The 27,657-nt window shown below is 40.0% G+C and overlaps 1 protein-coding gene across 2 annotated transcripts in view; it reads right to left on the bottom strand.

Moving 5' to 3' along the window:
- PPP6C (protein phosphatase 6 catalytic subunit) overlaps positions 1 to 27,657 on the bottom strand; it is a 36,976-nt gene that overhangs the window by 3,109 nt on the left and 6,210 nt on the right. For both annotated transcript variants that reach the window (XM_067040741.1, XM_059073153.2), the window contains exons 2-6: positions 11,945 to 12,040; positions 5,884 to 5,949; positions 4,505 to 4,646; positions 902 to 981; positions 508 to 717 (exon numbers count right to left, since the gene is read on the bottom strand). In XM_067040741.1, coding sequence (XP_066896842.1) covers positions 508 to 717; positions 902 to 981; positions 4,505 to 4,646; positions 5,884 to 5,886 — 435 coding nt within the window. In that variant the 5' untranslated portion in view covers positions 5,887 to 5,949; positions 11,945 to 12,040. The remainder of the gene's footprint in view (positions 1 to 507; positions 718 to 901; positions 982 to 4,504; positions 4,647 to 5,883; positions 5,950 to 11,944; positions 12,041 to 27,657) is intronic.

Below are 27,657 nucleotides of genomic sequence, written 5' to 3'. Positions count from 1 at the left end.
TTCATTATGCTGGATTACTTCACCCTGTGGTGTGTGTGTATGTGTAAGTGTCTGTGTATATATATTTTTAACTGAAAGCAGTTAACCTCAAAAATATTGCTTATTCACAATAAATACATATGTCAAATCATGTTGTATACATAAAACTAATACAATGTTATATGTCAATTATATCTCAATTAAAAATATATATACAAGGAAATATATATATTAAAAAGTTGCCTATCTTGCCCTTGTTATCTCATTACTTAATTGCAATGTTTGAAAGAAAAGGAACATTTATTTTACACATAGTACCAATGGATGCTAAAGGAGGTGCTTTTATTACATGATCTCAATTAACCATTAAGGAAAGACATACAGGATAAACTAGACAAGAAATCTGATATACATAGCCACCACAGTTTGAGTAAACTAGACTAGAAGTTTGGTATCTATAGCCACCATAGTTCTTTATGTAGTCCATTAGCAACCAACAAACCACTTTTCCGAAAATGCTGGCTTTACCTCATTTGTGACCTTTGCACCAAAAAGCCAACCTGCTCCTCGGGGACTGATTGCCCAAGTATCCACATCTTCAGGATCTGACCAAACCAGATCACAAAATGCTCCTTTATGAGGAATTTCCTGATTCCGTTCAATGGTTCGAATTTGATCCAGTGTTTTGATATCAGGAGATAAACCACCATGAACACACAAAATCTGCTCATCTATTAACTAGCAAAAAAGGAAAATAAAGAGTTGAACATATAATAATAATAAACTCAGTCATACATCTAAATCCATCAGTGAGTGCTAATGATAGCAATATAACTAAAATGGCAATTAGATAAAAATATGCAAAGTGTTACTGGCAGGAAAATACTTGAGCTTTTTTTAAAAAAGATTTACATAAACTTACAGCTGCTACTGTGAGCATGTCAAAAACTTTGGTACAGTATCTCCAGGCATTAGCGTTTCCGTATTTGGTTTGGCACTCATCTATGAGAGAAACAAAGAGTTCTCATTAATGAAGTTCTGAATCTGCTGATAAAACTAAGGAATACAAGGGAGTTCCCTGGTGGTCCAGTGGTTAGGACTCAGCGCTTTTACTGCCGTGGCCCGGGTTCAATCCCTGGTCATGGAACTAAGATCCTGCAAGCCATGAGGTGCGGCCAATAAATAAATAAATAAAATAAGTAAAGAATACATCTAATACTGGGACAACAGAAATTTGCTTAAACTAGGATGGCAAGTTATGATACATAGTTAGCCCTAGTAGGTCCTCCATGTAGAACCAGAAGGAGACTAGTGTCTAATTAGTCTAAGAATGTGGTCCTGCTTTTCATTCCAAAAGTGGCTCTAAGAACCAGCTGAGGGCTTCCCTGGTGGTGCAGTGGTTGAGAATCCACCTGCTGATGCAGGGGACACGGGTTTGTGTCCCGGTTCGGGAAGATCCCACATGCCGCGGAGCGGCTAGGCCCATGAGCCATGGCCGCTGAGCCTGCGCGTCCGGAGCCTGTGCTCCGCAACGGGAGAGGCCACAACAGCGAGAGGCCCGCGAACGACAAAAAAAAAAAAAAAAAAAAGAAAGAACCAGCTGAAATAATTAGTCAAAATGCTATAATCAAGAAGAGCTAAATATTAATTTCACATAACCCAAAGCAAAAGCTTTTGTCTTACTATTAATACGGGGGGAATTTCCTGGTGGTCCAGTGGTTGGGACTCCACGCTTTCACTGCTGAGGGAACAGGTTCCATCGCTGGTTGGGGAAGTGGGGCCCCGCAGGCCAAATAAATAAATAAATAAACTTAAAAAAAAAATACTGGGCAATTCTATCAAACAGAGTAATGTATTTAATGTGACTACCTTATTCTAGCAGGATAATCAAACAAATTAGAGGAGCATAGATAATTCCCATTTCAATATTTTTCAGGCCTAGGTTGCCTCTTCTGAGATTTTCTGCAAATTGTGCAACTACATACTTGAGTTCCAGTAAGTACCCCTGTAGTCATCACTAAGGACAAACTGCCAATCAGTTCTTACATATTCTCAGCTGAACATTCTCTCTGCTGTCTACAACAGTTAATAGGGTACATTATCTCTTCTCTTAGTTAATACCATGGAAGTTCTGCTCTTTGGCTTCTTCCTTAATTTCGAAAAAAAAATGGACGTATCACTAATTGCCCTAAGTACAGATGAAAATGATACAGGATATAAGACTGTGGGGTATGGTCAATCCTCATAATTTTCTAAATTATATCGCTATGTGAGGCAGGGTCCTTACTGTAAACGTCTCATGAGACAGCTCTAACATTGAGCTCAGTTTACCAGTAGGAATCTTATAAATTTTTCACCTTAACACGTAAGCAAAGCACTTGGTTCACAATAACTGCTAACCATATGTTTATCAGTGTGAACTGAAGGCCCAATATAATAGCTATATATAGACGTTTTTACTACTTTAAAACCAATGTTAAGTTCCATGATGACTAAAACTGTCTCCCTCCTGAGGAGCAGATGGGCTTCCTCTTATCAAACAAAACCATAGATGAACATTAGAGCATAGCTTGGGATGAAAAAAATTCAATACTAGATGTTGTGCTGTTGTCATTTTCTTCGGTCAAGGCATCTTGATTAAAATGTCTTCCTTCCTCTCCCCATTTTATCTCTTTTGCCCTACACTGCTAATGTTGGTCAAATTCTGGGGTGTAATTATATATGTAACAATAATCATACACACCTGGAGCCAGTTGCTTTCACTGAGCTAACACCACATAATGTATTATCCAAAATACTGATTATTTTGCAAAAGAATCAAACACTTTTTATTCCAAATGATATTTGACATTTTGTGAATGAAAATCTGAAGTAGCTTGTAGAAAGGAGATAAATATTAGCCATCTAACTTTTCAATTCCTATTAACAGTTATATCAACAATAAATTGTCGGGGAGTTTCCTGGTGGCCTAGTGGTTAGGATTTGGGGCTTTCACTGCTGTGGCCCAGGTTCAATCCCTGATCGGGGAACTGAGATCCCACAAGACACGTGGTGCAGCCAAAAATAAATAAATAGATAACAATATGTTGTCAAAATTTCTCAATTAATAATTGATAATGGCTGACAAAATCAGGAGTAAGAGAGTTCAGCTTATCTTTATAATGACAGAAGATAATTCAAAATATAAAGTCTAAAAACTAAAGGGTTATGAGATTAATATTTTCAAATCTCTCAATATCTGCCTTAATTGTGCTCAAGGAAAATTCTTATTAATAATCTCAACAGGGCTTCCCTGGTGGCTCAGTAGTTAAGAATCCATCTGCCAATGCAGGGGACACAGGTTTGAGCCCTGGTCCGGGAGGATTCCACATGCGCGGAACAACTAAGCCCGGGCACCACAACTACTGAGCCTGCGCTCTAGAGCCCGCGAACCACAACTACTGAAGTCCGTGTGCCACAACTACTGAAGCCCACGTGCCTAGAGCCTGTGCTCTGCAACAAGAGAAGCCACTGCAATGAGAAGCCGGCGCACCGCAACGAAGAGTAGCCCTCGCTCGCCACAACTAGAGAAAGCCCACGCACAGCAACGAAGACCCAATGCAGCCAAAAATAAATAGACAGATAGATAATAATAATAATAATAATCTCTACAGTTCTGCTATCTACCTCCTTCAAAGAGCTTCCTAACCTCATTTTGAAAAACTTTCAACCATATAAAAATTTTATAGAAGTAGCTATTTTGCTTTTAATGGCTACATTCTATTTATGACCTGAGGTCCTAGTATTCTCTGGAGAAAGCACACAGATTTACAGTACATCCATACAGTATAATACAGTGCAGCTATAAAATAACATCAATGAAGTGAAAAGGCTGGTCACAATATTAAAAAACAAGTATGATCCCATTTTAGCTTGGGGTATGTGTACACACATATGTATAAACACACACACACACATATATAGAATAGGTTCTCAAACTGAGTGTGCGAAACATTCCCTTTCAGCAGATTCTAAGGTCCCACCCCAAAAGTGGCGCCTAGCAATCTACATTTTTAACAAGCATCACAAATGATTCCAGTGAGATAAACTGAGGACTACACTTTGAGGCACTGATCTAGAAAGCCATACACCAAAAAGTTAAAAATGGCTCTCTCAGACGACTATGTATAAAATAATAAGCTACAAGGATATACTGTACAACACAGGGACTATAGCTAATATTTTATAATAACTTTAAAAGGAGTATAATCTGTAAAAATATTGAATCACTATGTTGTACATCTGAAACTAATATAATATTGTAAATCAACTATACTTCAATTAAAAAAAAAGAATGGTTCTCTCTACATATCAATAGATTTTCAACTGATTGAGGGAAGAAAAGGAGTTAAAGGTGAGAAAGTGGAAAAAGATTATCTGTATTTTCTAATTTTACTATGAAAAGCACATGTATGACTTGTGTGGCTTTTTTTCCCAAAGAGGAAGGTAAATCAATATTCAGAATCAGAGAAATAGAAGGTCTTACCATAAAATCCATACACCTGTGTAATCTGTCTACTCTCATGATTTCCTCGCAAAAGTGTAATACGATCAGGCCATTTAGCCTTTAGTGCAAGAAGGTAAGTGAAGGTCTCCAAACTATAGTAACCTCTGTCTACAAAATCACCCTGTAAAGTAAAAATTTACAGTTACAAACAATACAATAGCAACAATATTTTAAAAAAAGTATACCAAAGGGCACAAACTCAAGAGACACAGCCCAAAATAACAAAAATGAAGAGTTACACATTGAATTATTTGGAAATTGGGTTTTAACAAAAAATCAAATGGAAATAAATAAGCTGTTCCTACTAAATGTTTGTGCTAGTCTTATGCTACAGGAGCCTACAGGAACCTGCTGTGCAATTCTCTCAAGGATTTTCCCTGCAAAACCACCATTTTTTCAATTCTCTGTTACCTACATTAATAAATGTTTCTAAAAGATCATGTGTGAATCAAAAAACTTTAGATGAATTTCAAAAATATTTTTAACTGTATCAAAAGAGCTGTCAGGGCTTCCCTGGTGGCGCAGTGGTTGAGAGTCCGCCTGCCGATGCAGGAGACACGGGTTCGTGCCCTGGTCCGGGAGGATCCCACATGCCGCAGAGCGGCTAAGCCCGTGAGCCATGGCCGCTGGGCCTGCGCGTCCAGAGCCTGTGCTCCACAATGGGAGAGGCCACAGCAGTGAGAGGCCCGCATACCGCAAAAAAAAAAAAAAAAAAAAAAAGAGCTGTCAACTTGAAGAAAATAGTTTTTTTGTAAAAGCAATTACCATAATTATAACAGTATTCTACATTTAGCTTTGTATTTAACAACTGCATATGAGGATATACTATTTACAATTCCCATTTAACGTGGGCCAATATTAGACCAATAGGAAAACAGCTAAAAGATTAGAAAAGTGACCCAGAAATTTTCAGAAGGAAGGAAAATAACAGGAGTCAGAAAAAGTTCAACAGTAACATTATATTACAAAAAGAAAGCAAATATCTACCTTAACAGCAAATATGTATATGTGTATATTAATCAATCCACAAATTAATAACAGATGAAAATGAATGCACAAAAAAAATCTGATAAAATAACAGTAAACTGAAGATTTATGCCTTAAACCTGTGGTTCTGGGCTATTTTTCAGCCTAACCATTACTGAGGGCTACAACCCAGTCCTGTGTATACAGCAGTTTACAAAAGCAATTATTCTCAACAAGAGGACACAGCAAAATGTAGAAAAGCACAGAATCACCTTTTCATATATTTAAATAGTGACTGTCACATGGCAACGAAATTATTATATAATTTACATGTAGTAAGTCAGATCCCTTCCATTTAAAATAAGTACTTGATATCACTGGTGTTTACATACCATAAATATGTAGTTTGTGTCAGGAACCTGACCTCCAGTTCTGAATAGTTCACAAAGGTCATAAAACTATAAAAGAAAGGCAATATATGCTGATTACAAATTCCTGTGAAGGAGTAAAATAATAAAACTGAGGCCAAACTGTGTAAAGAAGCAGTTAATTAAGAGAACTTCAAATATATACATTTATACAAAGAAATAAAGTGCAAACTAAACTGCCAAGCACACAGCTCCCAAGCCTTAAAAAAAAAAAAGCACTAAAATGAAGCTCAGTTATCACTAAAGTCATTCCTAAGTCATTAATGTTATAGGTAACCCCCTTTCAAATTCTTTCATACTTCTCCCCATCTATCACTTGAGAATTTGAAATCATTTATCAGTTACCTGTCAATAAGCTAAACCAATCACCTTGCCCCACCTTCAGCATCTATCTTAAAGACACAAAAGATAAGGAAACAAGTGGATAAGAATTTCTTTCGAAGAATGAATTTACATGACACTTCGTAGTATCATAAAGAGCAGATCAACCTACCTTCTTACACTCTACTTTGGAAGATGTGTACCCTCAGCTTCTACAGCTGTGGAGAGTCTTCTCAATAATTAGTAGAAAAAGAATAGTATATTTCATCATATTCTACTTGACTGAAAATTTAACTGACAAAAAATGTGCATTTGATAACTTCAGTCAACTCAATTATCCTAATCCTACTTCCTAAAGTCACAGTTTTTCTGAAAAAGGATTTTAGATGAAAGGAACTGACTATAATATACCATACCAACTACAACCAATAACTTCCTTCACATCTATCTTTTACACTTGAAAGTAGTATTACTACTTAAATTTCTAACACTTAAAACAGTACAGAAATCTTAGTCATAGTGAAGAAAACTGAAATTTAAAGATTAACTACCGAAATAAAGTACTACCCTTTGTAGCAATGTTTCGTAAGTCTGAAGAGTTGTCACTTGCTTAAAAAAAAAATTTAGAAAGTTTAAAATAAAATTTTCCTATCTTCTTAAAATTAGTAAGCAAACAAATGAAACAAATTCAGTCTCAGTCAACTGGTAGACGATTATTTGTTCAAAATATATGCTGTCCATTTCTACTAAGTGGAATCCCTTCCTGTGAAGGAATATACTTATCACTTCCCACCGCACAGATATATATATGAAGTGTGTATGTATATCATATATGATATATGTATAAATACAATCACACACAATATGAGCAGTAAAAAATAAGTATATATACCTAAATACACTTTCAGTGTATACAGATATATATACACATATACATATATGTTTGTGTTACTTTGGCCTAGTAACTCCACTTCTGTGACTATATCCTAAAGGCAAAAAAAAAAAAAAAAAAAGCTGTATAACATAAAGAAAATGCATCATAGCATTTCTAATAACAGAAGAAACAACCTTCATGACTAACGTAAGGGAATATTAATAAAGTATGATCTACCAATTCAAAGACCTGGACCTTAGGCAGTCATAAATAATGATTACAATGGAAACTATGTAGCAAAGTGGGAAAATGACTAGGGAAAAGAATGGAACACAAAACTATACCTCTAATATAACTATACAATTTTGTTATGTAAAAATTGAGTATGTACACACTCAAAGTCAGGAAGGAAACATTAAAAAGTTTTATGAAACAATTGCTTCTATAAAACTGTGGTGAAAGAGTGAGTGTCCTTAGACTTGACTACTGATGTCTGCAGAAACACATTCTTGAATAAAAGCTTTGTAAGTTTCCATTTAACTGATATATATTTAATAGATCAAAAATTCTGCTTTGGGGACCCATAGTTCCTACTCCATATTGGTAGTTTTTTTCCAAAATTCTTTAATATAATAAATATTTACTGAAAACATATGTAGACAATTAACCTTGTCATACATTACTGGAAGCCCATCTCATTATTTCACATATAATTTCTACCATCTATTGTATGTTTTTCATATCACACACACTGTAAATGGTCTCATTTTAAAACAAATCCAATCCCGAGAAGTGGATTTTATTCCATTATTAGAGGCAAGGAAATAGTTGGCTAACTCAGCAGTTTTTAAACTTTCTCGTTTCAGGGCCCACTCATAGTCTTAAAAATTACAGGTCCCCAAAAAGCTTTTGTTTATACGTTATATGAATCAGTATTAACCATATTAGAAATTTGAAGTGTAACACATACCTTCATACAGCTATGTGTTATAAAAGGGAGGAGAATTTTAATAACCTTTAGAGATAATGGTGCATATTCTTCTTTTAATACATCAAAACTTGACAACTGGTCTCTTCTCAAACTGTTAGATAAGCTGGTTAACACTTTGAGTGGGTAACACACTGCTTATTTGGAAAATGGAAATGACATTTCTTTATGCATCATCAAAAAAAATTTGTTAATTTAATCACTCACCTCATCAGAAAAGTCTTTTAAGTATCAGAAGCTAGTAGCCTCATGGTGGTTAACTCAAATTTTCTAAAATTCCAATATTTCACTTGAAAACTCAAATTGTCATCAGCAACAAATAATGTCAATTGTTTTCCTTGAAGTGACTGGCTCACTTCGTTCACTTTTGCAAAACAGTTACCAAATACCTGTAGTTTGTCATTCATTCTCTCAAGTAAAAAACAGCGTTCCATTTAAAAAAAAAAGGAGGCTATTTCAGCAAGAGATGCAAAGAACTGCACAAGTACTTTTCTTTTGAGCAAACCATTTTTCTTTGATATGCAGTAGATGTGCTTTATGCATACTTCCTATTTCATCACAGGGACTACTCAAAAGATGTATCTACTGAGGGGTTAAGGGTGCCAATTAATATTACTGCTTCATCAAGGACATTCTTAAGTGATACTGGCATTTTATTTTACTGTTCATGCATGCATGCTGGTGAAGAATACAATGACAACCAGCATAGGCTGGTGACACTCCCTTGATTCATGCTGAGGCACCAACAGTTTTACCCTCAGTTCATTTTGCGCCATCTTATAGACCCTCAAGGGTCCACAGGCCATATGTAAAGAACTGAAGAGCTAGCTGAAATGGCTTCTTAAACAGCTGTTATGTACCCAAGCAGGACTTAACTTAAACCAAGCTCTGTCTGACACTGAAGTCTACATAATCTCCTCACTAGATTATGCTGTTTCAATGCTTCTCAGCAACTATATGCTTGTCAACATTTCTTATGAGTTTATTTATACTCATAAACCAATCCTGCAATTCCAAAAGTAGCCCAAGGGGAAGACAACTGTACAAGTCCCAAAAGATACACCTTACATTTGACTAGTCTGCATACATTTAGAAGCTCCTTAAGTCCCATGCTTTTGATGAGCAATTGTTTGTTGTGGCCTCTCCCATTGTGGAGCACAGGCTCCGGACGCGCAGGCTCAGCGGCCATGGCTCACGGGCCTAGCCGCTCCGCGGCACGTGGGATCATCCCGGATCGGGACACAAACCTGTGTCCCCTGCATCGGCAGGCGGACTCTCAACCACTGCGCCACCAGTGAAGCCCCTATTGAGCAACTGTTCTAAAGGGTCAAGTACAAGAGAAACTCGGCTCAATTTGGTGATAGTCTTAAAATAACATGGGCTGGGAGTTCCCTGGGGGCCTAGTGGTTAGGATTCCAGGCTTTCACTGATGTGGCCTAGGTTCAATCCCTGGTCAGGGAAGTGAGATCCCACAAGCTATGCAGCCAAAAAATAAATAAATAAATAACATGGCTATCAGGCACCCAAATGAGTTTCAAATCTCAGCTCTGTCCCTTAGTAACTGTGCGAATTTGGGTTTATTCCTCAATCTTTCAACTCAGTTACCTTCTCTACAAAATCCTACCTCATAGGAACCTTAAAAAAAAAACTGACATGCAATATGTGAAAAAGTACATTACTAACGTCAAAACACAAGATAAATGAAAGCAAGAATTGTACATTTGACTGAAGATATATGTATCAGTAGAAGTGCAAATTTATTATCTGAATTAATTTTAGCAGTTTGGAGTTGTCTCTAACTTCCTGACCTCTGATTATGACTATAATTCATATTATTGAAAAGTCTTGGGGAATTCCCTGGCAGTTCAGTAGTTAGGACTCTGCACTTTCACTGCCAAGGGCATGGGTTCGATCCCTGGTCGGGAACTAAGATCCCACAAGCCTCGTGCTGCGGCCAAAAAAAAAAAAGTCCTTGATAACACAGGTAACCCCTCAATTTTAATATTATAATCAAGGGAAAGCATTACTTGGTTTATTCCAGCTTTTAGCAATATGTTAAGGCACTGCTTATATTAACATCCTTTATGTTAGCAAAATACATATATTTATTATACTTTTGGAGAGAAGTTACATGGAAATTAAGAACTCCTAAGGTCTACTTTAGAGAACTACAATTTTAACAGATTAAATATGACATAGTGGGGGCCTCTATTTAGAAGCTGATAACATGCAGATGTCATTTACTATAACCTCACACATCCAGAGAACAGACTGGAAAACCAAAAAGAAAAGAGATAAGTAGTCAAAAAAGAACTTTATGGGACTTCCCTGCTGGTCCAGTGACTGAGAGTCCACCTTCTAGTGCAGGGGACGCGAGTTCGATCCCTGGTCAGGGAACTAAGATCCCACATGCCATGGGGCAACTAAGCCTGCGTGCCGCAACTACTGAACCTGCGCACTCTAGAGCCCTAGTGCCACAACTACAGAGAAGCCAGCAACGAAGGGCCTGCATGCCGCAACAGAGACCCAGGGCAGCCAAATTAAAAGAAAAAAAAAAATTAGAACTTTACTCATGGAGCAGCCCTCAATCACAACCAAGCTACACACATTTCTGCTCCTTTAGGCAGTCATAGTTAAGGTCCTGTAGGAATTCATAAACACTATGTTGTTCACAAATATTATGTCTTATAGCTCCAACTCCATTGCATGCACAGAGCAGGCTATGAGTGTTCTGTTCAGCTTTCATTTCCCAGTAAAAAAGAAAAAACTACAAATACACAGTTTTCTAACTAGGCTAAACACTGACATTAAGAGTCTAAAGATGAAGTGTACCCCTCCTGCCAATGCTCTAAAACTCTTAAAAACAAACACATAGGGGCTTCCCTGGTGGCGCAGTGGTTGAGGGTCCGCCTGCCGATGTGGGGGACGTGGGTTCGTGCCCTGGTCCGGGAGGATCCTGCATGCCATGGAGCGGCTGGGCCTGTGAGCCATAGCCGCTGGGTCTGTGCGTCCAGAGCCTGTGCTCCGCCACAGGAGAGGCCACAACAGTGAGAGGCCCACGTACCGCAAAAATAAATAAATTTTAAAAATATAAAACTAGGGCTTCCCTGGTGGCACAGTGGTTGAGAGTCCGCCTGCTGATGCAGGGGACATGGGTTCGTGCCCCGGTCTGGGAAGATCCCACATACCACGGAGAGGCTGGGCCCGTGAGCCATGGCTGCTGAGTCTGTGCATCCAGAGCCTGCGCTCCGCAAAGGGAGAGGCCACAACAGTGAGAGGCCCGCGTACCGGAAAAAAAATTAAAAAATTAAAAAAAAAAAAACCACATAAAACCCCAGGAGATGAAAAAATGAACTGTCTTTCTCATCCCATTCTAGCACTGACTTGCTGTAAAATCATGCACCAATAATTTTATCTATCTGAACTGCTGCTATTCTCATTCCCACTAAGGAAATGATAAATTTTCAATAAAATATGACATTAAGTGAAGAGAACAGAATGAATAGAAAATTAGTGCCTAATACCAAAGCATCTCCTATCAATCATAATAACTATGAGCAGTCCAAATCTGTATTTTATATCTCCCCCTGTCCACAGAGCAATAATGCTTTACTCTTCACTTTCTAAGTATGATTTCAACAAAGTCCATGAATAATTTGACCACTGCTTTTATTCACTTTAACAGTAACCAGGAATCATTAATGTCATACAGACTGAGGCACCCTAGCCAACCACCAGCTTTTTTTTTTTTTTTTTTTTTAATATTTTGCAGCACAACTGGAAACAGATATGGACTATGGACAGACAGTACAAAAGTTAAAAATCTCCTCATGAAATTTTACCTGTCCATGTATGTCTCCACACACTGTTACTGGTGTTGATACTGGCTGGACATTTGACTCTTCCAAGAGAAGGTCACAAACATAGTCACATAGCCGCTGTAAGAAGAGAAAATAAAATGCAACCTTTTATTACAATATTAAAACTAAAGACCAAACGCAAAAAAGACAAGAACTAATCCGTGTATTGTTTCACAGGAAAGGAAACTATGATGATTCTGGGATTTGATTTTTGTCAGCTTTTACCTTCCTCTCACAATGCCTATTCCAAAATGCAAACTCCCTGGCTATACAGGTAATAGGTTCTAGAAGACAGAGAGCTTTGCAAGGAACTGTAAAATGATGTTTTTCAACAAAAAAATGTAAAAGTCAACAATTTTAACAGGAAAAGGTTTTTATCTGCTAATTTTTAAAGTACATTGCAAACCACGCACTTACCAAATATGAACCAGCAACTGCATTCTTGGCAATGAAAATTTATGATTACATAAAAACCTGTACACAAATGTCCATAGAAGCTTAATTCATAAGAACCAAAAACTGGAAATAAATCAGTTGTCCTTCAACAGTGAATAGTTAAATTATGGTACATTCACACCATGGAATACTATTCAGCAATAAAAAAAACAAATTATTGACACATGACAATCTGTATAAATTTCAAGGGATTTATGCTGAGTGGGGAGAAAAAAAATACCCTATCCCAAAAGGTTATATACTGTATGATTCCATTTATGTAACATTCTTGAAATAAAAAATTTATAGAAATGGAGACCAGATTAGTGATTGCCAAGGGTCTAGGAGGTAGGGGCAGCAGGAGGGAAATGCATATGGTTATAAAAAGGACAACATGTGGACTCCTTGGGGTGATGGAACTGTCTGTATCATGAATATGGTATTAGATACATGAGACTACAGATATAACAATACTGCATAGAACTAAATACACACACAAATGAGTACAAGTAAAACTGGAGAATTATGAATAAGATCGTGGAGTGTATCAACGTCAATATCCTGGTTGTGGTATTTGTTCCAAAAGACGTTACTACTAGAGAAAACTGGGTAAAGGGTACATAGGATCATTTGGTATTATTTCTTACAATTGCATATAAATCTACAATTATCTCAAAATAGAAAGGTTAACAAAATTAATCACAAAATGTAAATCTAAAATTTAAGAGTCACTCTACCTTTTAAAAAGAACTCTAGAGGAACTCCCCTGGCGCAGTGGTTAAGAATCCGCCTGCCAATGCAGCAGATATGGGTTCGAGCCCTGGTCTGGGAAGATCCCACATGCCGTGGAGCAACTAAGCCTGTGCGCCACAACTTCTAAGCCTGCACTCTAGAGCCAGAGTGCCACAACTGCTGAAGCCCATGCGCCTAGAGCCTGTGCTCCGCAACAAGAAGCCACTGCAATGAGAAGCCCATGCATTGCAACAAAGAGTAGCCCCTGCTCGCCACAACTAGAGAAACCCCATGCACAGCAACGAAGACTGAATGTGGCCAAAAATAAATATAAATAAAGAATCTGCCTGCCAATGCAGGGCGCACGGGTTCGAGCCCTGGTCCGGGAAGATCCCACGTGCCGCAGAGCAACTAAGACCGTGCACAACTACTGAGCCTCTGCTCTACAGCCCACAAGCCACAACTACTGAAGCCCATGTGCCTAGAGCCCGTGCTCTGCAACAAAGAGTAGCCACCGCAATGAGAAGCCTGCACACCGCAACGAAGAGTAGCCCCCACTCGCCACAACTAGAGAAAGCCTGCATGCAGCAACAAAGACCCAACACAGCCAAAAATTAATTAATGAATTAATTTTTTAAAAAAAGAACCCTAGGGACTTCCCTGGTGGTCCAATGGGTAAGACTCCACGCTCCCAATGCAGGGGGCCCGGGTGTGATCCCTGGTCAGGGAACTAGATCCCACGTGCATGCCAAAACCAAGAGTTTGCATGCCGCAACTATGAGTTCACATGCCACAACTAAGAAGTCTGCATGCCGTAACTAAAGAAGTCCGCATGCCGCAACTAAAGAAGTCCGCATGCCGCAACTAAAGAAGTCCGCATGCCGCAACTAAAGAAGTCTGCATGCCGCAACGAAGATCCAGCGTGCCACAACTGAGACCTGGTACAGCCAAAATAAATATTAAAAAAAAAGAACTGGGGGGGAATCTTCCTTCCATCTGAGACCAGTTAATACTACAGTCAGAGGCCCTACTAGATTTTATGAAGATCTGCCAAGAAAGGACAAAATTAAACTACACAAGCATAATGAAATGACTTTAAACATTAATTAAGGAATCTAGATGCTACAATTTACTTAAATATATGAGAGACACACTTTAACAGTTATAGCTATAACACTTTACACACAGGCAAGCATAGGAGAGAACTCACAATGGGAGGGAGGAGGAAGAGCAAGAAAAATGTCCCTCCCGCCAAAAAATGAGGGGAAATCAAGCTATTTAAAACACTTTCAAAATACAAAGGTTTGCTCTTATTCGTAGGATAAGCTCCTGATCTTCAAATAGCACCTCAAAGGCAAGATCATCCTTTTGGCCTGGAGTCCTTCTGGCCCTGAGTAGCAAGTTCTTTCTGTGCTGAATTTCCTACAACCCTCAGATGCTTCAATAAACAATCCTTGGTCCAGATCCATAATCCATCCATTATTTGTAAAAGGAACAGATACTGGTGAGTGAAACAATGTTTCTGAACTCAGAGCCTTAAGCTTATCATGAAAGATGGTCTCTAAGGTTCCTTCAGTTCCACTTAGCATTTGTTTAAAAAAATCAAAAACAAAAAACCTCAGCTTTCTCTTTCCTATGTAGGGAAAAACTCAGTTCTTCCCTACTTTGTGCTTCTTTCCTATGTGTCTCCCTTACTAGTCACACAGAACATTCACAGTTTTGACACTCCTGGTCACCAAATGTATGGAGGTTTTTTCTCCCTACAATATGCAATTCTCTGCAACACCAGCGAGGTATCCTACAATTTAACTCAATTCTGACATTATCTACCAGAGATAGTGTCAGATCCCACAGGTTAAGGGCTCAGTCCCACAACACTGCCCCCTCCCACAACTCCCCTGCCAACATACACACACACTTCAGACACCAATTGTAAGCCCAGGTTATCACCTGCGCTTCTAACCAACCGGCTATAGATCAGAGGTTCCAAAGACCTCCTCCTTAGGTTTGAATAATTTGCTAGAGCAGCTCACAGAACTCAGGGAAACACTTGCATTTACCAGTTTACTAAAGGATGTGATAAAGGATACAGATGACATCCAGATTTAAGAGATGTTTCGGGCAAGGTATGGGGAAAGGATGGAAACCACTGATCTTTTTACTATCACCATAGTTTTGCCTTTTCTAGAATGTCATATAGTTGGAATCATACAAATGTTGTAGTTTCAGGTTGGCTTCTTTCACGTAGTAATATGCATTTAAGCTTCCTTCATGTCTCTTCATGGCTTGATAGCTCATTTCTTTTTAGCGCTGAATAATATATCTTTATCTCAATGTACCAGTTTATTTAACCATTTGTCTACTGAAGGACTTCTTGGGTGCTTTCAAATTTTGGCAATTATGAATAATGCTGCCATAAACATCTGTGTATAGGTTTTACAGTGGATGTTAAGTTTTCAACTCATTTGGATAAACACCAAGGAGCATGACTGCTACATCATATGGTAAGGATGTTTAGTTTGGTAAGAAACTGCTAAATGATCTTCCAAAGTGGCTGTACTAGTCTGCATCCCCATTAACAATGAGTGAGAGTTTCCGTTGCTCTACAGTTTTGCCAATGTTTGGTGCTGTCAGTGTTTTGGATTCTGGCCATTCTAATAGGTGTGTAGTGGTACTGCCTTGTTGTTGCTTTTTGGTTTTTGGTGGTTTTTTTGCAGTACGTGGGCCTCTCACACTGTTGTGGCCTCTCCCGTTGTGGAGCACAGGCTCCGGACACGCAGGCTCAGCAGCCAAGGCTCACAGGCCCAGCCGCTCCGCAGCATGTGGGATCTTCCCGGACCGGGGCACGAACCCGTGTCTCCTGCATCGGCAGGCGGACTCTCAACCACTGCACCACCAGGGAAGCCCTGTTGTTTTTTTTGTTTGTTTTTGTTTTGTTATTGGCCTCACCACGCGGACTGTGGGATCTCAGTTCCCTGACCAGGGATTGAACTTGGGCCCTCGGCAGTGAAAGCAAGAGTCCTAACCACCGGACCGCTAGGGAATTCCCACCTTGTTTTAATTTGCATCTCCCTAATGACATATGATATGGAGCACCTTTTCATAGGCTTATTTGTCATCTATATATCTTCTTTGCTGAGGTATCTGTTCAAGTCTTTGGCCCTTTTTTTTCTTTGGCTGCGTTGGGTCTTCGTTGCTGCGCATGGGCTTTCTCTAGTTGCGGTGAGTGGGGGCTACTCTTCGTTGCGGTGTGCAGGCTTCTCATTGCGGTGGCTTCTCTTGTTGCACAGCAGGGGCTCTAGGCATGCAGGCTTCAGTAGTTGCAGCACGTGGGCTGTTGCGGCACGCGGGCTCTAGAGTGCAGGCTCCGTAGCTGTGGCACACGGGCTTAGCTGCTCTGCGGCATGTGGGATCTTCCTGGACCAGGGCTCGAACCTGTGTCCCTTACATTGGCAGGCAGATTCTTAACCACTGCGCCACCAGGGAAGCCCCTTTGGCCCATTTTTAATAGGGTTGTTTGTTTTCCTACTGCTGAGTTTTAAGAGTGTTTTGTTTATTCTGGATAAAAGTCCCTTATCAGATATGTTTTTCACTAATATTTTCTCCCAGTCTGTGGCTTGCCTTTTCATTCTCTTAAAAGCATCTTTTGCAGAGCAACATTTATTGTTTGTTTTTTTAATTTTCTTTTTTTTATTTTTTATTGGATGCGTGGCCTGTGGGATTTTAGTTCCCCGACCAGGGATCAAACCTGGGCCTTCGGCAGTGACAGCGTGAAATCCTAACCACTGGACCACCAGGGAATTCCCATGCAGAGCAAAGTTTTTAATTTTAATAAGCCCAGTGCTTCTCAATTATTTTTTCATTAGTAGTAGATTGTTTTGATTTGTCTGGGTTTTGTTTGGGGGACGGGGAACCAGGAATTTGTGGGGCTTTTTTAACAACTTCAATGAGATATAATTCATACATCGTAAAATTCACCCCTTTAATGCATAAAATTCAATGGTTTTCAGCATGTTCACTGTTGCGCAACCATCACCATAATCAATTTTAGAACATTCTCATCACCCCAAAAAGAAACTGTACACTCATTAGCACTCATCTCCCACCTCCCACAACCCCACCCCAGTCTGCTGCGTCTATGGATTTGTTCATTCTGGACATCTAGAAATGGGGCCTTTTGTGACTGGCTTCTTTCACTTAACATATGTTTTTAAAGTTCATCCACATTGTAACATGCATTATTTATTTGTTCTTCTTTATAGTTGAATAATATTCCATTGTATGTATTTACCACATTTTGCTTATCCATTCATCAGTTGCTGGACATCCGGGTTGTTTCCACTATTCGGCTGTAAGAATTTGATTTTGACACACTAAGTCTGCAATGCCTATCAGACTTCAAAGTGCCTAAGATGTGCTGTAAACAGCTGACCAAGTGAGTCCTGAATTCAAGGAAAAGGATCCAGGCTAGAGAGACCAATTTGGAGATTGTCAGAAAATATATATTTCAAGTCATGAGACTAGAAGAGACAACTAAAGTGGCTGCTTACAAATAGAGAAAAGGATAAGTTACAAAAATGAGTCTTAATACTTCACACAGAAGTTAGGGACAGGAGGAACTAGCAAAAGGGACTGTTTGATGAGATACAAAGGAAACCATGAGAGTGTGGTATTATGGAAGTCCGGTGAAGAAAATGTTTCAAAAGAGGAGTAATCAGCTATGTTCAATACTGATGGAAGGGGCTTCCCTGGCAGCGCAGTGGTAAAGAATCTGCCTGCCAATGCAGGGGACACGGGTTCGAGCCCTGGTCCGGGGAGATCCCACATACCATGGAGCAACTAAGCCCGTGCGCCACAACTACTGAGCCTGCACTCTAGAGCCCGTGAGCCACATCTACTGAACCCTCATACCACAACTACTGAAGCCCATGCTCCTAGAGCCCATGTCCCACAACAAGAGAAGCCACCACAATGGGAAGCCTGCACATCTCAACGAAGAGTAGCCCCCTCTCGCCACAGCTAGAGAAAGCCAACGACAGCCCAACACAGCCAAAAATAAATAAATAAAATAAACAAAATTTTTAAAAAAGAAAACACTGATGGAAGGTCAAATTTTGGAGAAATAGAGTAGGGCCCAGAGAGAATACTCCTTTACTCCTAAATCAACAAGTACCAATTGCAGGATATCTTACACAAGTAACACAATGGCACAGTTCAGAGGTTAAGAGCACAGTCTTCGAAGTCAAAGAGATCTCAGAACAATATTACCTCTACTTCTTACTACCTATTACTTAGTTTACTGTCTGTTACTTAGCTGTGTAACTCTGCTAAGTTACTTCGTCTCTCTGTGCCTCAGTTTCCTCATCCACAAAATAGAAATACCAACCTGGGGGACTTCCCTGGTAGTCCAGCGGTTAGGAATCTGCCTTCCAATGCAGGGGACGCAGGTTAGACCCCTGGTCAGGGAACTAAGATCCCACATACCTCAGGGCAACTAAGCCTATGCGCCAAAACTACTGAGCTCGCCCACACACCGCATCGAAGAGCCGAAGCGCCACAACAAAAGATCCCACATGCCTCAATGAAGATACCATGTACCACAACTAAGACCCAACACAGTAAAATGAAAAAATAATAAAATAAAATAAGCTAGGAGGAATACATCAAACCCAAAACAGCAGTTGCCAGAGATGTCAACCAAAACGCATTCCACTTTCATCTTTGTTTACTTATTTTACTTTTTAAAAAAGTATGGGGTTTCCCTGGTGGCGCAGTTGTTGAGAGTCCGCCTGCCGATGCAGGGGACACGGGTTCGTGCCCCGGTACGGGAAGATTCCACATGCCGCGGAGCGGCTGGGCCCGTGAGCCATGGCCGCTGAGCCTGCGCATCCAGAGCCTGTGCTCCGCAACGGGAGAGGCCACAGCAGTGAGAGGCCCGCGTACCACAACAACAACAACAACAAAAAAGTATGAAGAGGCTTCCCTGGTGGCTCAGTGGTGAAGAATCCACCTGCCAATGCAGGGGACACGGGTTCGAGCCCTGGTCCGGGAGGATCCTACATGCCATAGAGCAACTAAGCCCGTGCACCACAACTACTGAGCCTGCGCTCTGGACTCTGCAAGCCCCAACTGCTGAGTTTGCATGTGACAGCTGCTGGGGCCTGTGCGCCTGGAGCCCATGCTCTGCAACAAGCACCACAATGCGAAGCCCACGCACTAAGGCGAGGAGTGGCCCCCGCTTGCCACAGCTAGAGAGAGCCCACGTGCAGCAATGAAGACCCAACGCAGCCAAAAATAAATAAATAAACAAACAAATAAACAAATAAATTTATTTTAAAATATATATATTGAGTTGGCCAAGAAGTTCCGTAACGAAGGAACTTTTCAGCCAACTCAATATATGACTCAATTTATCTGAAATGCCTGGAATAGGCAAATCCATGAAGATATAAAATAGATTAATGGTTGCTTAGGGCTGGACTTTGAGGTAAGGGGTAATGGGGAGTTTCTGTTAATGGGTATAGTTTCTCTTTGGGATGATAAAAATGTTCTAACATTGATTATTTGTCCAGGAGTGGGAAGAGTTTTCTGTCTGTTGCCAGGAGGCCTGCATGAGCTCAGGCACTTGTCCCACCCACACTCTTTCAGATTGCACATCTTTTAAGAACAGGCCTAACTTCCATCAGTGAAGGTCAGGGCCCATACCTAACCTATTCTCTGACATAAGTGCATAATGTTGATCTCTCCTCTTGCCCACTTTTGTAAATTTGGGGGCTCCACCAAATTTGGTGTACACCCCTTTAAAGATCAATTATTAGTATGTTACCCAAACAAACCAACCTACTATAAACTCCACCATGAATTAAGCCAGACCGTCCTCTAGAGAGGGCTGTCCTCATCCTGCATTACACTGCACTCCTTTCCCAACTGCTTTTTCCCAAATTGCACTTTAATGTCATACTATCAACCTATAGTAAAGGACATTATAGGAAACAGTCCTCTACAGAGTTTGTCATTGCGTGGACTATAATCAAGGTGCATAGGATGCTGTGATTAAATAGTTGCCTTCAAGGAGGACTGGGGGAGGAATGTCTCTTTGTTTCTTCCATCAGGGATAGATGTGATTTTAATTGATCAGTTTATATATTTCTGTAGGCTCCTAGAAAGCTTAAGGCCTAATCTCAAAGAGGTAACCCAGTCATCATAGCTTTTATTTTATATGTACTATTCTTACTTTTCCTATTGGCTCCATCTTGGTTTCCCATCTTTACTTTCTTTTTGTCTCATTTTTCTTACTTATTCTGAATATAATTTATCTTGCTATATTGAATGCTTCTTTGTAAACCACTCTATATCCTTTTTAGAACAAAGTGAGTTATCGTTTAACATTCTGAAACTAATCACAGCACAGATTCATGAGGGACTCTATAGTTCCCATTTTGAATGCTGCAGAATTTGCACCCACATATGACTGGCTCTCCTGGCCCATAATGCCTCCTGAACTGCAAGTCACTCCTGGGGACTGGCCCAAACCCCCAGTGCTGATCTGAAAGTAACAGGAGACCATTAGCTAAAGAACATCACTGTGAAACCCTACCAAAAGCCAGTGAGTGCCTAGCGAACCATGTAAACTACTTAGGCAACATCTTCAACCCGAGGCCAGGTACATTAACTTGAGTAAAGTTAACAGCTGCCTCCTATAACTGCCACTTCTGCAGTCCCAACAGAGGACTTAGAGCACTAAGCCTCTAAGCCAAAGCCACTGCCTCTCATCGCTCCAGTTCAGCAGCAGCTTGCAAATTCATGTCAAGAACACATAAGACTAAGAAGTCTATGAAATCTCAGTACAAACTCTACGTATGTCAACCAACTACACACACAGTGGCCTCTCAGAGCCCAGTCTTGCCATGGGAGAGGCTCCTCCAAAGCCCTTCACGGCTTTGTTTTGCAGCTTGATTTGTATGAAGCATGGTTTCTCTTTCTGCCCCAAAGCAGTCACTGAGGCAAGATTCTCAATTTTATCCCACATTTAGGGCAAACTACACCCATTTCTCCCCACGGTGCCTAATTAATTCCTAATCCTTGAAAAAGTAGAGGTTCATGGACCCATTCTTAGGAGACCCAATTTCCCTTCTCTACCTTTTCCTCAAGATACTTGTTTACAGATACACTCTATTCTCTGCTCCCGTCTTCCTGTTCTCTCTTGCCCCTCAAATACACTGGGATTTGAATTTCTGTAGTTCTTCGTTTAGCTGATCTTGTTATCTGAAACATACTATTTCCTTTCTTTACTTTTACATACTGGTATTTATAAAATCTCTTAAGAAATAAAAATCTAAGATTATATTCTTCACAGCCTTTGAATAGAGTCTCTACTATAACACAAATCACTGGGAATGAAGAGCGGGAATCCAAGATGACAATGATATTCACATGCTCACAATCCAGAAGGAAATATCTGTACCTTCAGTAAAAACCAGAGTTTCTGAGCCCTGGCACTACCGACAACTCTCTGTTGTGGGGGCTGCTGTCCTGTGCACTGTATGATGTTCAGCAACATCTGGCCTCTACACCCCCTAGATAGCTGCGAAAATCTACAAGTGTCTCCAGACATCGCCAAATATCCGCTCAGGGGGCAAAATCACCCCCAGCTGAGAACCACTGGTCTAGACCTTTCTCCTGAGTTTAACACTATTAGAACAATGTCTGGTGCACATTTGGTAATCAATAAATATTTGTTACCCAACAGATCTGTTTATCCAACAGTCTTCTGAACGTTTCTTCCTCAATGTCTTGACTTGGCAGCATCTCAAATTCAGTCTGGCCCAAACCAAACTCCCTTGTATGCCTTAATCTAGTTATTAGTATTTACTAAGTAATCCATACCAGAAACTAAGAAATTACACTGAACTCTTTTCTCTCTCTCTCAAACCTAGACATAAGCTGTCAACAGGTCCTATTATACCATCTTCATTTCCTTTTAAACACCACAACCACTTGTCACTGGCTTACTTCAAAAGCTTTCATGTCACCTGGTCTATTGCTTCTATGACATTTTTGTCCCATTCCAATCCAAGGTCCATAATGCTGCTAGAAAATTCCTAAAACCTGTCATTGTCCTCCTCAAAAACCTCTCAAGGACACTCCTCTGTCTACAATAGTGTTTCCCAAACTCCATTCAGATATCATCTTTATGATTTTGTCATATTCCTACTACATACAACAGTGTATCTCTCTAATAGTTTTCTTTGAATCTACTTTTTAGTTAGCCATATTTTTAAAAATATCACCAAGCATGATTTATTTGTTTTTTCCTAAAATATAAAAACATTTCAGGGTTTCCCTGGTAGCGCAGTGGTTGAGAATCCGGCTGCCGATGCAGGGGACACGGGTTCGTGACCCGGTCCGGGAAGATCCCACATGCCGCGGAGCGGCTGGGCCCGTGAGCCGTGGCCGCTGGGCCTGTGCGTCCGGAGCCTGTGCTCCGCAACGGGAGAGACCACAACAGTGAGAGGCCTGCGTACCGCAAAAAAAAAAAAAAAAAAAAAAAAAAAGATACAAAAACATTTCAAAGTGTTTATACATGAACCATCTCAAAGATAAAAATCCAAGTTTATCAGCCTCGTCTTCCATGATTTGGTCTCTGCCTGTCTTCCCTGCACCACCTCAAGCCATACGAAACTACTTCAAGTTGACCAGCCATGTTCTTTCAGAATAAGCTACACCATTGCACATGGTATTTCTTCTGCTTCATGTTCTTTCCTTCCCATCTTGTCTACCTGAAAAAACTCTGCTCATCCTCTCATTGCTCCTCCTTTGTGAAACCATCTGTGGTTCCAGAGTTAGATGCTGCTTCTTCTATGTTCTCCGATATGCTGGACAGCTCTCTATTTTAGCACCTACCAAACTATACAATGATCATTTGTTTACCTCTCTATCTCCCCTACTATATTGAGAGCCCCTCAAAGACAGAGAGAAGTCCCAAATTCTATCTCTAGCATCCACAGGGAATAGTACTTGACACAGGAGACAGTTAAAGAAATGTCTGTTGTAAAGCAGTACGGTTTGATTCAACACACCTTAACTGAGTGTCTATCACATACAAGGCAGTGTTCTAAGACTGTGGAGAATACAAAAATAAACAAGATATGATCCTTCGCCTTCAAGAAGCTTGCAGTCTAATGGTGGAGACAGGTATATTTACTATCATACAAGACAGAACAATACAAGTGGTAGTAAAATGGAACAAAAAGTGCTATGGGGCAAAGGTTAGTATAGAACAGAAAGAATGGAAAATTTTTTTGGCCTTGCCAAATATTTTGCGAGATCTTAGCTCCCGGACCAGATATTGAACCTGGGCCATGGCAGCGAAAGCACCAAGTCCTAACCACTGGACCACCAGGGAATTCCAGAATGGAAATTTTAAACAGCAAATAAATTCAGGTATATACTCTGCTGACTCACTGTGGCAAAAATCATTTAAACCTTATCAAGTCCTGGCTCTGATATTTGTTCTGCCTATCACAGTGACAGAGTGGACATGAAGGTACCCTGAAAACTGTAAGTAGCTGTGTAAATTCTAACCATTACTAATAATTCTGACTATGGAATCCAGGAGCCCTGTATGGAGAAAGTGACATCTGAGCTAGAAGCTAAAAAGGGCATGGAGGGGAATTCCCTGGTGGTCCAGTGGTTAGGACTCTGCGCTTTCACTGCTGTGGGCCCGGGGTTCGATCCCTGGTAGGAGAACTAAGATTCCACAAGCTATTTGGCATGGCCAAAAAATAAATAACTAAATAAATAAAATTAAAAGGGGCATGAAGGGTATTGTATAGAGGAAATATAAGTGGTAGTTATGGACGTGAACCCTGGAGCCAGATTGCCTAGGTCTGAATGCAGCTCCTTCACTTACTTACTAGCTATATGCCTTTGAAAAGTTACTTAATCTGCCTGTGCTTGAGATACCTGTCTGTAAAATGGGGCAAATGTTAGTACCCAACTCACACAGTATTAAATGATTTAATATTTGTGCTATATAAGTATTAAATAAGTAGGTAAAAGAAAGAGACTAAGCAGAAGCAAAGAAGCAGGGAAGTACAAGGCACACTGTCAGAAGAGAGCACTCTAATGGGCTCAGAATGGAAGGTAGGGCTTCCCTGGTGGCGCAGCAGTTGAGAGTCCGCCTGCCAATGCAGGGGACGCGGGTTCGTGCCCCGGTCCGGGAAGATCGAAGATTCCCACATCCCACATCCCACGTCTGCGGCTGGGTCCGTGAGCCATAGCCGCTGAGCCTGCGCGTCCGGCGCGTCCGGAGCCTGTGCTCCGCAATGGGAGAGGCCACAACAGTGAGAGGCCCGCGTACCGCAAAAAAAAAGAAAGAAAGGTGATTAAGTGGAAGACATACTTAGAAAAGTATGCTATTTGCCATCCTAAAAGGCTATTAACTGTATCAGAAAGAACTCTGCACAAAGAGGCTCTCCAACTTAATTCATTGATTAGCTGGACATCCTCAGGCAGATCATAAACTCTACAAAGCTCAGTTCACCTTCAGTAAAGTGAGAAGAATACAGAACTAGGCAAACTCTGATTCTCTTTCAGCTCTGAAATTCTAGAAAAGGGTCTGGGGAGTCATTAGAAGTGTGCACTGTCCCATAGGAAACCTACTACCACATGTAGCTATTGAGCACCTAAAATGTGGCTGATCCAAACTGAGATGTACTGTAAATGTAAAACGTATACCACATTTTGTAGACTTAATACAAAAAAAAGACAAGGTATTATGTTAGTATTTTATATTAACTGCATGTTGAAATTGGGTTAAATAAAATATTATTAAGATTGATTTCACCTGTTTCTTTTTACTTTTAAAAAATTTAACAATTTGAGGCTCACATTTCTGAGCATTTTCTATTGGACAGCACTGCTACAGACTATTTTCAGAAGACCCAAGAGACTGTGATTCTGTAGCCAAAAAGACAAAATGCCAAGCATTATCAGAAAGGGTCTCAGAAAGATTATCAATGAAAACGCTGGAAAAACTATTCTAGCCCTATAGAAAGCCACAGTCTGTCCCTAACTGCTGTACTGTGTTCATTTTTCCTTGAAATACCTAAAGAAAGATAATATACAAAACCAAACAACTCTGGGCTTCCCTGGTGGCGCAGTGGTTGAGAGTCTGCCTGCCGATGCAGGCGACACGGGTTCGTGCCCCGGTCCGGGAGGATCCCACATGCCGCGGAGCGGCTGGGCCCGTGAGCCGTGTCCGGAGCCTGCGCTCTGCAACGGGAGAGGCCACAACAGTGAGGCCCACATACCGCCAAAAAAAAAAAAAAAAAAACCAAACAACTCAAGTAAACAAAATGATCATTAAGACAGGCAATAAGGTGAGTGACAAGATTAACAGGCTTCAAACCTAGAAGGCTCAAGACTACCATATATGATAATCTAGAAATCAGATAGAGGCTGAATAAGGAGGTACAAAAGGCTCTTCACCAAGTCTTAGAAAAAAGCAAGGGGGAATTCTCTGAAGCTTTATGGAGGCATTTCAAACAGAGGTACAATTTTGCAGAGCAGTGGCCTTATATGAAAAACAGAGATGGCTCAGACTAGACATAAAAGTGAGTTCCCAAAAAGATTACAGCAACTATCAATCCATAGAAGTGGTTACTTCTCCCTGTGTTGCATGTCTGAGGAAGACACTAGTATTCCCCCAACCTCTTCCATGGAAACTGTCTTCAGTTCTTCAGTAAAAAAAAAAAAAAAAAAAAAAAAAAAAACTGAACACCAACTCGGTGTGCAACTTCTTTACTTACATGGGACCTTTAAGAACTGTCGAAGAGATCAGACAATCTCCAAGTTATAGAATCTCTCCCATGACAAAATACTTAAGTGTAAGTATTCAGTAAACCCGTCTTTCATCATTCATTCTTGGAATCTGTGTCTTCTATGATCCTCTCTGAAATTTTTTTAGTGGGTGAGAATCACACGAACTCTTTTTTAAAAAATGTTATGCTTTGGTCCACTCACCACACATCACCCTTATTCCTTCAAATCAGTTATGTACATTTGACCCAGGACTAATGATTTGATCATTTCCAATTTAGATATAGAGAAATCATGATTAGATCTAGAACATCATATGCATTTATTATTTTATTTAGTATCTCCAACTTCTAGTCAATTTAAAACACAGGTAAATTTCGGTCTATTTTTCTACCAGAACAAATCTTTTCCATAATGATCATTAAGTGGCCCCAATGATTTCTTTTCTTCCTTTGATAGAATATTTTATTTTGGCTTTAAAGCCTCAGAAAAAGTGCTCCTGGAATACTTTCTTGGCCTGCCTAATTTTAGTTTGCACTTCATGCCAAGAGGGAGAAACAAAATTAAATTTCTTTAAATACACCAGAGATGCAGCATAAGAAAATTAATCTGATAAAAACATTTCCAAGACAAAGAAGAAAAGCCTCCACTTATATAGAAAAATTCAGAATATTTTTTTCTAGTAGTTGTTCAGGGGGGGAAATAAAATTTACTAGGAAACAGATACACACTAAGTACAGTCCAATTGTGTTGCAAAGGGAAATGAAATGGTTTAATAACTATATTCTCTTAGATTAGGAAGGAAATCTAATGTTTATCAAACTAAGAGGTCTAAAGAAAATTCAACTGATTTGTCTTTCAAATCATTTCAATATCAAGATATATTTCATAATAAGCAATATTTTACTCATTATAAACACAAAGCTTAAAACTGTTTTCCATATCCTAAAGAACAGAAAACTCCACATCATTCACTGACATACAAAAACCAACTTTTGGGCTTCCCTGGTAGCGCAGTGGTTGAGAATATGCCTGCCGATGCAGGGGACACACGGGTTCGTGCCCCGGTCCGGGAAGATCCCACATGCCGCGTTGCGGCTGGGCCCGTGAGTCATGGCCACTAAGCCTGTGCGTCTCCCGCAACGGGAGAGGCCACAACAGTGAGAGGCCCGCGTACCACAAAAATAACAAAAAAAACAACTTTAGTTTTCCAACGAACTGGGTCACAATGTTGAGTTTTTTTAAGGAAAAATCCTTGTTTCCTAAAAAGCCATATAGCAAAAAGAAGCTACAAAACTATCGTCACAAGAGCATGAAAGCTACATTTCTACGAATACTGGCTTTGTCCCCATTTTAATTAAATTATCCTGTTAAAAGGGGGAAAATGGACAAGAATGACTCCCTTATCAAACAGCACATGTAATTAACATACAAGTTAGTTACATTCACAACAGCTCCTGTGGCCTTAAACATTTTGCATACTGATGTTAAATATCAACTCCCTGTACCAAGAGATGGCAAAAGAAAAAACCAGTAATATCTTCCTTAAGAGAAAAAAATTCACGGACAAAAATAAACTGCTTTAAACCCACAGCTTAAAGAATAAAAAGAACTCAAAATTATCAACAGTTTACCCACTTACCACACAGCAAATCAAAGTTAACTGAAAAGAACAGGCACTACCACTAACCTCTCAACACTGCTAG

The sequence above is a fragment of the Kogia breviceps genome, chromosome 8 (genome assembly GCF_026419965.1).
Source record: "Kogia breviceps isolate mKogBre1 chromosome 8, mKogBre1 haplotype 1, whole genome shotgun sequence".
Classification (NCBI taxonomy): domain Eukaryota; kingdom Metazoa; phylum Chordata; class Mammalia; order Artiodactyla; family Physeteridae; genus Kogia; species Kogia breviceps.
The sequence above is the reverse complement of the archived record's forward strand: the minus strand, read 5'-3'. Positions and strand labels throughout refer to the sequence as shown.